General features: G+C 42.3%; 2 protein-coding genes and 1 long non-coding RNA gene across 3 annotated transcripts in view; 2 read left to right on the forward strand and 1 right to left on the reverse strand.

The window, feature by feature from the left end:
- trappc11 (trafficking protein particle complex 11) overlaps nucleotides 1-7,176 on the forward strand; it is a 28,633-nt gene extending 21,457 nt beyond the window's left edge. The window contains exons 19-30 of the mRNA XM_034689111.1: nucleotides 10-135; nucleotides 225-418; nucleotides 1,532-1,680; nucleotides 1,980-2,101; nucleotides 2,276-2,395; nucleotides 2,495-2,560; nucleotides 4,365-4,521; nucleotides 4,622-4,733; nucleotides 4,823-4,914; nucleotides 5,085-5,218; nucleotides 6,510-6,677; nucleotides 6,781-7,176. Coding sequence (XP_034545002.1) covers nucleotides 10-135; nucleotides 225-418; nucleotides 1,532-1,680; nucleotides 1,980-2,101; nucleotides 2,276-2,395; nucleotides 2,495-2,560; nucleotides 4,365-4,521; nucleotides 4,622-4,733; nucleotides 4,823-4,914; nucleotides 5,085-5,218; nucleotides 6,510-6,677; nucleotides 6,781-6,825 — 1,485 coding nt within the window. The 3' untranslated portion in view covers nucleotides 6,826-7,176. The remainder of the gene's footprint in view (nucleotides 1-9; nucleotides 136-224; nucleotides 419-1,531; nucleotides 1,681-1,979; nucleotides 2,102-2,275; nucleotides 2,396-2,494; nucleotides 2,561-4,364; nucleotides 4,522-4,621; nucleotides 4,734-4,822; nucleotides 4,915-5,084; nucleotides 5,219-6,509; nucleotides 6,678-6,780) is intronic.
- A 2,032-nt stretch (nucleotides 7,177-9,208) lies between these two features.
- Nucleotides 9,209-10,941, reverse strand: LOC117816789. The gene is made up of 2 exons (XR_004632015.1): nucleotides 9,815-10,941; nucleotides 9,209-9,579 (listed from the first exon to the last, which is right to left on the reverse strand). It is a non-coding gene; the product is annotated as an uncharacterized LOC117816789 (long non-coding RNA).
- LOC117816788 (zinc-binding protein A33-like) lies at nucleotides 9,625-11,696 on the forward strand. The gene is made up of 2 exons (XM_034689113.1): nucleotides 9,625-11,221; nucleotides 11,254-11,696. The coding sequence occupies exons 1-2, from the start codon at nucleotides 9,857-9,859 to the stop codon at nucleotides 11,419-11,421; spliced, it is 1,533 nt and encodes a 510-aa protein (XP_034545004.1). The 5' UTR covers nucleotides 9,625-9,856; the 3' UTR covers nucleotides 11,422-11,696.
- Nucleotides 11,697-11,857: the final 161 nt, after the last annotated feature.

Genomic DNA, 11,857 nt, shown 5'->3' on the forward strand with positions numbered 1-11,857 from the left:
TTTGTTTAGGAGTACAACCAGTGGTGTGTGTCAGAGTCCTCAAGTCAGGAGAGTATGACCCTGCTGCCGGGAAAAACCAAAAGCTTCAACTTCAGCTTTGTTGCAAAAACTGAAGACGTTGGCAAGAAGATCGAGGTGAGAAAAGTGTGACTGTGTGTCTGTGTTCCTGAGTGTGTAACTGTGAGTCAGTTTCTGATTATGTTTTACTTTGTATGCACGTTTAGATGACAGGTATCCTGGTGATGCTAGGTAGCGACCGGGGCCGCTGTGTATTTGTGACCTGGAGAGGGGCAGGCGGAGACGCGGCCTCTACCCATGAAGCCTTGCAGGCAAGCAGGTCTTCACGTCGATGGGGGCGGGGCATTGAGGCACGTCAGGAGCCGGACTGGGACAGCCTGACTGTGCAGCACAGCACCATGTGAGGAGTCGTTCAAACCAGCACAATACTACGGTGGCTGTGAAGTAGGATTCAAATTTACAAAGGATGAAACACCAACAAAAGTTGGACACAAATTTACATTTTGTAAAATATTGATACATTTTGTAAAACAAAATGACATCAGCAAAACACTTTCACTGAGGCCAAAACAAATTAACATTTAAGAAAACTAATTTACAAAATCAGAAACACTTTTACAAGCAGTGAGACAATTTTACAAGTGACAGAACATTTTTACCAGTCCTGAAACAAAATTACAAACTGCAGGAAGTGATCCGTAATTGATCGAGAGAGTGGTTTGCTTTGGAGGAGAGAAACAGGCTGTCCTTTAAATCACAGGTCATTTTGATGTGTCCTTTCAAAATAAAAGCCAAACAAAATTTGAAAAAATAGAGATAATTCTTTGCATTTTGAATAAGTGTTATGAACAAATCTCAGTTTCCACTGAGTCGTTTTAGTTCAGACTAACAGTGGAATGCTTTTTTTTTTTTGTTCAATTGGCTGATATTTTAAATATACACATCAGATCAAGCTGTGATTGGCTGGATCACATTATGAGGTTGTCCACCAGTCGTCTGAAATGAAATGACTCAGCAGAAACTGGGCTTTTTTTCATAATCTCTGACTGAACATATCAAGAATTCTAGCAATTTTTTCAAGTTTTGTTTAGCTTTTATTTTAAAAGGAGATAGCCAAAACAAACTGCTCTCTCGATCAGTTCCAGTATTTGATACATTCATTTCCCAGTAAAATCTTCCAGTATTTTTCATTTTGTTTCAGGACTGGTAAAAATGTTCCGTCGCTTGTAAAATGGTCTCACTGCTGGTAAAAGTGTTTCTGATATTGTAAATTAGTTTTCTTAAATGTAAATTTGTTTTGCCGTCAGTAGAAGTGTTTTGCTAATGTCATTTTGTTTTATACAATATATAAATGTTTTTCAAAATTTCATTTTTTCTCCCACTCCAATCATTTGTAAATTTGCAATGCACTTCCCAGCCACCGTACAATCCCGTTACTCCTGATCAGATGTTTTCCCCTCTGTCGTTTAAAGAAACGTGATCGTTTAATATCTTTGTTCTGCTTGTTGTGCAGGATCATCTCCAGAGTCCCAAAGATCACTGTTCAGCTGAGCCACCAGCCGCCTACTCTCCACAATGAGATGTACTGCATCAGCCTCACTGTCCAATCACAAGAAGAGGGTGTGGCAAAGGATGTCAAACTGACTGCTGGGCTCAAACCAGGTAGAGAGAGAATAGTGATGAGACAGGTAGTAGCTGGAGTCTGGATTGTCCACAGCATTAGGACATCTACTGCAACGACTCGGAGGAACCTACAACCTTCGAGGACGATAGCTTCTGTACATGGGGTGCATGTGTTTAGTCACAAGACCAAACTGGTTCCCCCAATTCTTTATTTACTGGTTTCATGTGACCAGCGGTATCAAAAGTTAAAACTCTCGTTACTATGATTGTTTTGTTTCTACAGATTTAGGATTTAAAGTCAGCGATCTCAGTTTGGTTGTCTCCGTTACTCTCTCCAGGTCAAGACGCCAATCTAGGCCAGACCACTCATGTGACGCTTGACGGCTCAACTGTTTGTGACGACTCTGCTCCCGCCCTGCTCCCTGACGTTCCTCTGGAAGATCTGAAACCAGGAGAAAAGGTTCACTTACACACACACACACACACACACACACACACACACACACACACACACACACACACACACACAAACACAAACACACTTAAAATTAAGTGTTTTAATGTAACTGCCTATGTTAGTTGTTCCAATGTTCCAATGCAAGTGTCCATGGTTTGTGTGTGTGTGTGTTTGTAGCTGGAAAAGTGTGTATATGTGAAGTGTGAGTCCTGTGGACCGAGGATCTTCCTGTTCCATGTGGCCTACAGCATCGACACCATGGTGGAAGGACGACAGATTGTCTGCAAATGTCACAAGGTAGAGGAGATCACCTGACAGTCACACAAACACACTTCTGTCCTTCATGTTTACGTCTCTCTTCTGGTTGACTTGTTTTTTTTCTCTGTTGTCCCCCAGGATGAGACGGTTACCATAGAGACAGTGATCCCGTTTGATGTGTCTGTCAAGTTCGTGTCCACCAAGGTCAGAACATGATACTCTTTATATTTTACTAAACAAATCTTAGTAAAGGGATTCTGTGGGGCTTGCTATGAGAGGCATAACAAAGTGCTATAGTACATGAGTCAGGTGCATTTAGGGCACGATCAGCCCCTGTATTGACACTTCAGGGTGTAAAGCTTGGGCACAATGTAAGTTAAGGATGTAACATCAGTTATGTAACTTGAAGTTTAGGGTTCATTTGATATGTGACTCTTCTCACACTTTTGCTCAAGAGCACTCAGAAAGTACAAAGGACACTCAATAAGCAGCAGCACATTGATTTGTGCTGGTGCATTTATATGTGCAGGTCCATTTATATTTGCAGGTGCATTAATATGTGCAGGTGCATTAATTTGTGCTGGTGCATTTAAATGTGCAGGTGCATTTATATTTGCAGGTGCATTAATATGTGCAGATGCATTAATTTGTGCTGGTGCATTTATATGTGCAGGTCCATTTATATTTGCAGGTGCATTTAAATGTGCAGGTGCATTTATATTTGCAGGTGCATTTATATATGCAGGTGCATTGATATGTGCAGATGCATTAATATGTGTACTGGTGCATTTATATATGCAGGTGCATTTATATGTACAGGGGGAAATAATTGTAAATGCACAGGTGCATTTATATATGTGTAGTTACACTTATGTGCAGGTGCATTTACATGTGCAGGTGCATTTATATATGTGCAGGTGCATTTATATATGTGCAGGTGCATTTATGTGTTCAGGCGCATTTATGTGTGCAAGTGTATTAACATGTGCACGTGCATTTATATATGCAAGTGCATTTATATGTGCAGGTGCATTTATATGTTTAGGTGCATTTATGTGTTCAGGTGCATTTATAGTTGATTCAGTGTTTGTCATTTGTGTCCCTTATAGACTTTACTCGGGCAGGTCGTCCATTTATATCCATGATCGTCTGAGTATATACTTTTTTGAATGTGCCCTGATCGCTGATCATGACCAATACACTAGTTGAATATCTTACTTTCCTCTCTCTGCACCTTGCGTATTTATCAGAGAGAGATGTCCCTTTGGCAGAGCAAAGGGAAAAAAAGGCTGGCTAGCTGGTTACTGAGTCTTCATCTGCTGCTGCATCCTCTTCATCTTCCTTCTGTTTAATGGCGTCTGGCACTTAGTGTAAAGAACCACCCTATGGTACTACCATGTGTATATTTTTAGCACAGTATCAATATTTAGTTTTATCAAAACACTTAGATTGCGACAGCCATCATGAACAACAATCAGAAGAGAACAAAGCACAGTCAGTACACTAACTGAATATTGATATATAACCTAACCTGATATAAAATAGGGTCATGTATTGTTGGATAGGCATCACATTGAACCATGCAGGTGGTCCATGACTTCAGCACTTTTTGTTGTTATGGCTTTGTTACTGAACATGTATGCTTTAGAAAAGCCAAACAGTCGAGTTGACGTTCTATCCTGATGTAAGACTTCGCAGCAGAGGGCAGACTTCATTTTAGAACCTGTCCATGCTGTCAGTCCCACGCCCTCTCCAGCCTGATGTCTGCCTCTCTGTGAAATGTGTCAGTGCTGGTGTTCTAAAGAAGAATATGAGCATGTTTTTGTTGTACTAAACTCTCCACTCATCAGTACGCTCTGGCAGTTATCTTATTCATTTAGGATTCACAGCAGTATTTTTCAGCAGCAACAAAAGGAAAAAGAAAAAGATCAAATTGTTTCATGTTCTCCTTTCAGACCATGACCATTGTTCATGTTTGTTATTATTTGTGTGTCCCTGTGTGGTTCAGTTTGAGCCATTGGACCGGGTAGCGGTGGACATCCCCTTCCTCCTGATGACGGATATCTCGTCTTCATCTCCGTGGCCTCTGCAGCTGGTCTCTTCCTCTCTGGAGCTGCTCACTGTGACCAGCAACACACCTCAGCTCCAGTCCCAGATCCAGGAAGGTACTGGTTTTAACTATGAGAATATAAAGAACTGATTCATTGCTCTAATTACAGAGAGAAGTGTGAAGCCCCTTTCTATAACTTGTGTGTTTGTGCTCAGTGGTTCTGCAGACTGGCGAGTGTGCCAGCGAGTGTTTCTGTCTCCGCTGTCCTCCACAGACAAACAGCAACAGCACTGTGGCGACTGGACAGTACCAGATCTCATGGAGGAGGTGTGTGCACAAACACACACACACACAAACTCACACTGCTGAGTGATTGGTTTAAAATTCTCCTAACTCTGTTTTTTTATGTTCTGCAGAAAATCGTTGAGTGCAAACAGTCCTCTGATCCAAACTACAGTCACTCTACCTCACATCATCCTGGAGTCTGTCCCTCTTTACATCCATGCCGGTCAGTCACACACACATCACACTCCGACTCCTCTCTCACAGCTGGGGATGTGCGCACGATACACAATGATGATGTATTTCAGTCATTGACTTCCTGATGAATGTGACCTGTAACAGCTGACTGTGTTGGATTTGTTCATGATGTTTTTTTGTGCATGTGTCTCTGTGCAGAGTTGCCATCATTTGGACGGGTCAGAGAGTCTCTCTCCGTCCGTTACCACATAGAGAACAGAACCGCTCTGGTACAGGAGGTGGAGATGGCTGTTGAACCATCGGATGCCTTTATGTTCTCCGGACTCAAACAGGTAAAGATATATGAGGAATTTGGAAGCAGTGTGGCTGTGAAATAATACAACCTCATCCCATAAGAGTTGTAACGCTGTGTAAAATGTTGACTTTGTCTTCAATCCTTTAAAGCCTTAAGAATGAAAGACGCTATAACCGTAAAGCTCTGCATCTTGATACAGCTGGATTTATTCCAGTTTGGTGATACATCAGACCTATTTAGTAAGTTTGATGCAGATGTGTTTCAGAGTGCGGTGAACTGACTGTCTGTCCAGTGCACCTGTCACTGCAGGTGCATTCAGGGACCGTCATAAAAGTGCAATACAGCCCTTATATTGTGTTCATGGCATTTTTATTTGAATCAAGAGAATCAAAATACAGTCACAGTGGTCACATGGAGAATGTTTTCTTTTGGCTTTTTAGCAGGGACAGGCTGAATTATTTAACTTAAAATATGACACCTTAACTGATACTGATACAACCCTGATACAGACATCTTATCAACTACATTAAAGAGATCAAATATTTTGGCAAAAATCTAAGACTTAACTGTGACTATGACTAAAAGGGAAATTCCGTCTAAAGACCAAGGCTAAGACTAAATCCAAAATAGCTGCCCAAGTTAACACTGTGCCAAATGCTGCCTCTGTCTCTGCACAGCATTTTTTTCTTTTTGTAAATCTCCAACAGGAGCATGATGGGAAAAACCCTCAAACGTAATCTAGTTGTATTCATAGACTGTATAAATAATGGACGTAGTATCTGTGACATCACCCATCTGTTTCTGAAGCGCTGTTTTGAAGCCAATCATCGGCGGCAGCCATATTGGAAATGTTGAACTCAACCTAACTTCTGTTGAGCTAGTGTGAGGTGAAGAGGCGGGCTTTGAGCCTCCTAGCCAACAGCTACAGTGTTCTCGCCTGTCAATCAAGTCAGCTGTGCCTCTCATAATGGAAAACTCGTAATCTTAATATCTTTGAAATTGCTGTTGAATGAAAACATTCACCCCGATACAGTGTGTGCCGAAAGGGAAATAAGCTATCCAGACTAAATACATTTTTTGAACCCACCGTACAAGAAACCTAGTCTTGTAAGGTCACTGACTGAACAGATTGCTGTGCTTTTGAGTCTTTAAATATTTAGCTGGCAGAAGATCTAGATCAGCAGTAACGGGTTAATCATAAAACAGCAGCAGGGAGAAGACCTGCCCACACACTCTACACCAAGAGAAGTGCACTGATCACATTCATCACAGGAACTAAAGTATTCATGGAACTCATTGTGCTGTTGAACGTGTTCTTCTTGGTGCAGGTGCGTCTGCGTATCCTTCCAGGCTCCGAGCAGCAGATGTTGTACAACTATTACCCGCTGATGGCCGGTTATCAAACACTACCACAGCTCAACATCAGCCTGCCACGCTGCCCGACCACCAACACAAACTCACTGAGACGATTCCTGCCACAGCGCATCTTTGTCAAGGTGTCAAACTCACAGAAACACATTTTAACCTCCAGCTCTCTGTCTTTGTCGCCTCACTCTGATGACATCATGAGAGCTCATTTTTTCCTCTCTGTCTCCTCAGCCTCAAGGTCGTCAGCTGGATGACGCCTCCATCGCTGCAGCTTGAGGGAGAAACAAAACGTTAACTGTAAATATGAAGAATGAGAAGAAAACGACCTCGTGCAGGCGAGGTTGTTGTAGATGTAAGATATTTGACAGGCGACAAAATTAACACTATTTCTTCCACACTGATCTGTAAACATGAACACCAGGACAACATCTGTGGAGCAAACATCAGAGCGCCTTTGTTTTATGTTCAGAGTGGGTGTGATGACCTGATGATCATGACAGACCAATAATGAATGAACTGATACAGAATGAAAATCATGAAGCATTGTGATGTGAACTAAGTGCAAATTTGAGTGTAATTAAAAACTTGAATGTGACGACATTTTAATTAAACTGATGTGATGTAAAAGTGTCTGTTTTTCCTGTGTTACACAAACTACTCTGTGCCCCGTGAAGGGATTTAAAAGAGCTCACTGACTCAGCAGACCTAGATCTCCTCGGGCACAAGGTTCCAGAGTATCGGACCCTTCACTGCGAACGCTCTGTCCCCTTTTGTTTTCATTTTAGTGTTTGAAATGAACAGTAAACCTCTGCCCGAGGATCTCAATGTACGTGTCGGCTCATAGGGTATTAAAAGGTCTGCAATATAGCTTGGAGCAAGACCAAGCATGGCTTTAAAAGTAATCAGTAAAATCTTAAAATCAATTCTAAAACATACAGGGAGCCAGTGCAAGGAAGCTAAAACCGGAGAGATGTGGTCAAATTTTCTGGTTCTGGTTAAATCATTGTCATATCTGTAAAAAGTAAACCATGAAATATAAAGGGCATCTAAGTTACTGCAAGCACAGACAAGTTTAAAATGTTCAACTGGACTTGTTGGTTACATGCCTCCACATGCTTTCTCAGGTTAGATGGTGATGTTTAAAGGCTGTGATGAAGTTTGTGTGGTAACAAATCAGAGATTTACAACAACACGGTTTTGAGGGACAGTGGGGAATGAAAAACCATGAAATGTTTGTGTAAAAGAAGCCCCACTGCTTGTCTGTTGTTAGTCGCCTCATTCACATGGTTTTCTGAAGATTCGTATTTTGGTTTTCAAAAAGGTCCAAAGAAAAGTCTGAGTTTGATCGTCATTGTAGTCCAAGGGCCACAGCCATAAACTGTATAAATAATGGACTTAGTATCCATGACGTCAACCCATCTGTTCCTGAACACTGTTTTGAAGCCAATCGTCAGCAGGAGCCATATTGGAAATACTAAACTCAACCTAACTTCTGTCGAGCTAATGTGACGTAAAGAGGCAGGCTTTTAGCCTCCTAGCCAACAACTACTGTGTACCTGCCTGTCAGTGAAGTCAGTCATGTCCTTAAATGGGCAAAACTCGTAATCTTAATATCTTCTGAACTGTTGGGTTAGAAACAAAAAATTCATCCCCTGTACAGTGTGTGCCTTTTTTTAACCAGGCTGTAAACATGTTTATTATTGCTGCAGAGATCGTCTTTTTTGAATTGGTGTGTATGGGGTCTCCAGTGTTTCTGCAGTCAGCCTCAAGCGGACGCTTGATGAACTGCAGTTTACAACACTTCCACATGGGCTTCATATTTTGAGGCCGGAGGTTGCCGCATGAACAGAGCCCAACATTTCACTTGTCATTACTGTTAAAGTACCCCTTTCCACAGGCCAGGTCCACAAGAGAGCCACTTCATGACAACCCCACCTCCATCCCCTGCTGTGAGCGGTTCTTTCTTCTTGCCCAGGAAGGAGTTGGTTCTACTCTGGAACCGTTTTTCCTGGTTAAGGGCCAGTTAGGTTGGCGAAACACAAAGAAGTGGTTCCAGATGAGGCACTAGTTCCAAACCAGCCCTGGAACTGACTTGGTGGAAACGTTGTCAATGGTTTTCTTAAACGCCCATGTCTGTGGAGGATGTTTCGGTGTGACACATTCCTGAGTGGCAGCTGTGTAACTGTAACCCACTCATGAGGTAAACCAACCTGAAAGTAAATGCGTTCCAGACGCGAAGGTGTCTCCTGGTTTTAGGTCTGTGTATTTTTCCATGTTTTGTAATGCTGTGTTTGGTATTACTTTAAAGGAGACCTTCTTGGCATTCATTTAAGTCAGATTGTGAATCTGTATGATAAATGACTGAGGTAAAGATGCTCTTCAAAAAGTCTGTGACATAAATGTCCCTTTTTTAGAGAGTTTTCTCCAGATTCTCTGAATCTTTTAATAATATTATGAACTAGAGATGATGAAATCCTCAGAGTCTTTTCAGTTTTACTCTGAGGAACACTATTCTAAAGTCATTGAACTATTTCCTCACTCAGTCTCTCAGAGTGGTGAACCTCCTCCCTCCTTTACTTCTGAGAGACTCTCTTGAATGCTCTCTTTAAATCCAGTCATCTTATAAACCTGTTGAATATTAACTTCACGAGTCAAGAAGTTCACCCAGGTGTGTTTTTATAAACATTAAACAACTTTGTTCAGTGTTTTGTTGACCCTGTCCAAACTTGTCTGAAACATGCTCCTGGCATCAAATTCAAAACAATCATATATTTTAATGAAACAATAAATCATTTATTAACTTTTGGAATCTTGTCTTTGCATTATTTTTGATAAAACTTCCAAACCATCAAATTTGTTTTGATCAACATTTTACACCGCGTCCAAACTGTTTTACATTTAGTGTCTGATAACTGCTTTAACACCTAACAGTGACACGATGTCTTTAAAATACTTGATCACCTCTGCTCCAGCTGAACGTCAAAACCAGCAGCAACAAAGCTCCGCCCTCCACCCAGTCACTCTGTTTCTCTGCGCGCGCACACACACACACACACACACACACATGCCAACAGAAGATAGCTTTCACTGTGAGAAATTAAAGAGACTACAGAGAGAGGACAGCTGCAGGAGGAAAACTGGGAACACTGGAATATACCACTTCAACCAGTGAGTGACTGCAGACTGTACAGAGCTTTAGAAAACACACGAGTCAAAGTGAAAGTAAGTTAGAGTAAACTCTGAGGAGGAGGGAGTGGAGCCTCACCAGCTGTCTGCCTGTCGTGAGTTTTGCTTCACTCAGAGGAAAATGGCTTCTTGTTTCGAGGAGGATCTGTGCTGTTCTGTCTGCCATGACATCTTCAAACATCCTGTGATTCTGTCATGTAGCCACAGCTTCTGTAAAGCCTGTCTGCAGAGCTGGTGGACACAGAAACAGAGCCAGGAGTGTCCAGTCTGTAAGAGAAGATCTTCAAGATCTGAACCTCCTTGTAACTTGGTGTTGCAGAACCTGTGTGAGGCCTTCTTACTGCAGAGAGATCAGAGAGCTTCATCAGACTCTGAGGCTCTCTGCAGTCTGCACTCTGAGAAACTCAGACTGTTCTGTCTGGATCATCAGCAGCCAGCGTGTCTCGTCTGCAGAGACTCTAAAAAACACACCAACCACACATTCAGACCCATCGATGAAGCTGCTCCAGATCTCAGGGACCAGCTCCAGGAATCCCTGAAACCTTTAGAGGAGAAACTGCAGCGCTTTGAAAAAGTCTGGAATGAAACAGGAAAACACATCAAGGTCCAGACTGCAGACACAGAGAGGAAGATAAAGGAGCAGTTTAAGAAGCTTCACCAGTTTCTAGAAGAGGAAGAGGAGGTCAGAATCTCTGCACTGAGGGAGGAAGAGGAGCAGAAGAGTCAGAGGATGAAGGAAGAGATGGAGGCTGTGAGCAGAGAGATAGCAGTTCTTTCAGACACAGTCAGAGCCACAGAGGAGGAGCTGAGAGCTGCAGACGTCTCATTCCTGAAAAACTACAAGGCTGCAGTGGAAAGAGTCCAGCAGCGCCCCCTGCTGGAGGATCCACAGCTGCCCTCAGGAGCTCTGATAGATGTGGCTAAACACCTGGGCAACCTGAGCTTCAACATCTGGAACAAGATGAAGGACATGGTCTCCTACAGTCCTGTGATTCTGGACCCAAACGCTGCTGGTTCAAAACTAATCCTGTCTGAAGATCTGACCTGTGTGAGACGAGGAGAGGAGACACAGCAGCTTCCTGATAATCCAGAGAGGATTTATGAATGCTCCTCAGTCCTGGGCTCTGAGGGCTTCAACTCAGGGACTCACAGCTGGGACGTCGAGGTTGGACAGAACATGTGCTGGGAAGTGGCTGTGTTTGAGGAGTCTGCTGGCAGGAAGAGAAACATTGACTCTGGATTATGGAGAATATGTTTTTTTAATAATGATGTATACAGAGCAGTCACTCCGTCAGGTGATTGTGTTGATCTGTCAGTGAGAGGACGTCCTCAGAGGATCAGAGTTCATCTGGACTGGGACAGAAGAAAGCTGTCATTCTCTGATCCTGACACCAACACACACATACACACCTTCACACACACTTTCACTCAGAAGATGTTTCCATTCATTTGGACTGCTGATGCTCACACTCTGAAGATATTACCAGTGAAGGTCTCTGTATCAGTGAAACAGTAAAGGTAGACGATGATGAGGAAGATGATGCTGATGATGATGATGAGGAAGAAGATGATGATAATGATGATGCTGTTGAGGATGATGATGATGATGATGATGATGATGATGAAGTCAGTTCAGTCTCTCATCTCATGATGAAGTATGTTCAGTCGCTTACTCCAGGTGAATAGAGATGTTGTTTCCTCTGCTCAAAGTGTAAATATGGACATTAACACGTGTATTTAGAACAGTTTGCATGGAGCTCTTTTCAAACAGCATGTAGACAGCTTTTGTGTGATGGATTTAAAGAGCTGATTGTTTTCTGTGTGAGGAAATCACAACAATTCTGTGAATGATAAGTCAGTGATGTAATATACGTACATATACTGTATATGTTCAATATAACACACTCCAGTACACCACCAACACTTTCTATGTCTTCAATGATAAATATGAGGAACAGTTATCACGTGGGGTCATAATTTAATGGCTATTTGGTGTATGCTGATGTTCTCAGTTAAAGCTTTACATCATAGGCTGAACTCTCTGAAATGTGGGGAAGAAAATCTCATCACTCGAATGAGAAAAGGTCACACAGGTCGCAACCACACATTACACAGAATAGGC

This window comes from Notolabrus celidotus, chromosome 8 (assembly GCF_009762535.1).
Source record: "Notolabrus celidotus isolate fNotCel1 chromosome 8, fNotCel1.pri, whole genome shotgun sequence".
NCBI lineage: Eukaryota > Metazoa > Chordata > Actinopteri > Labriformes > Labridae > Notolabrus > Notolabrus celidotus.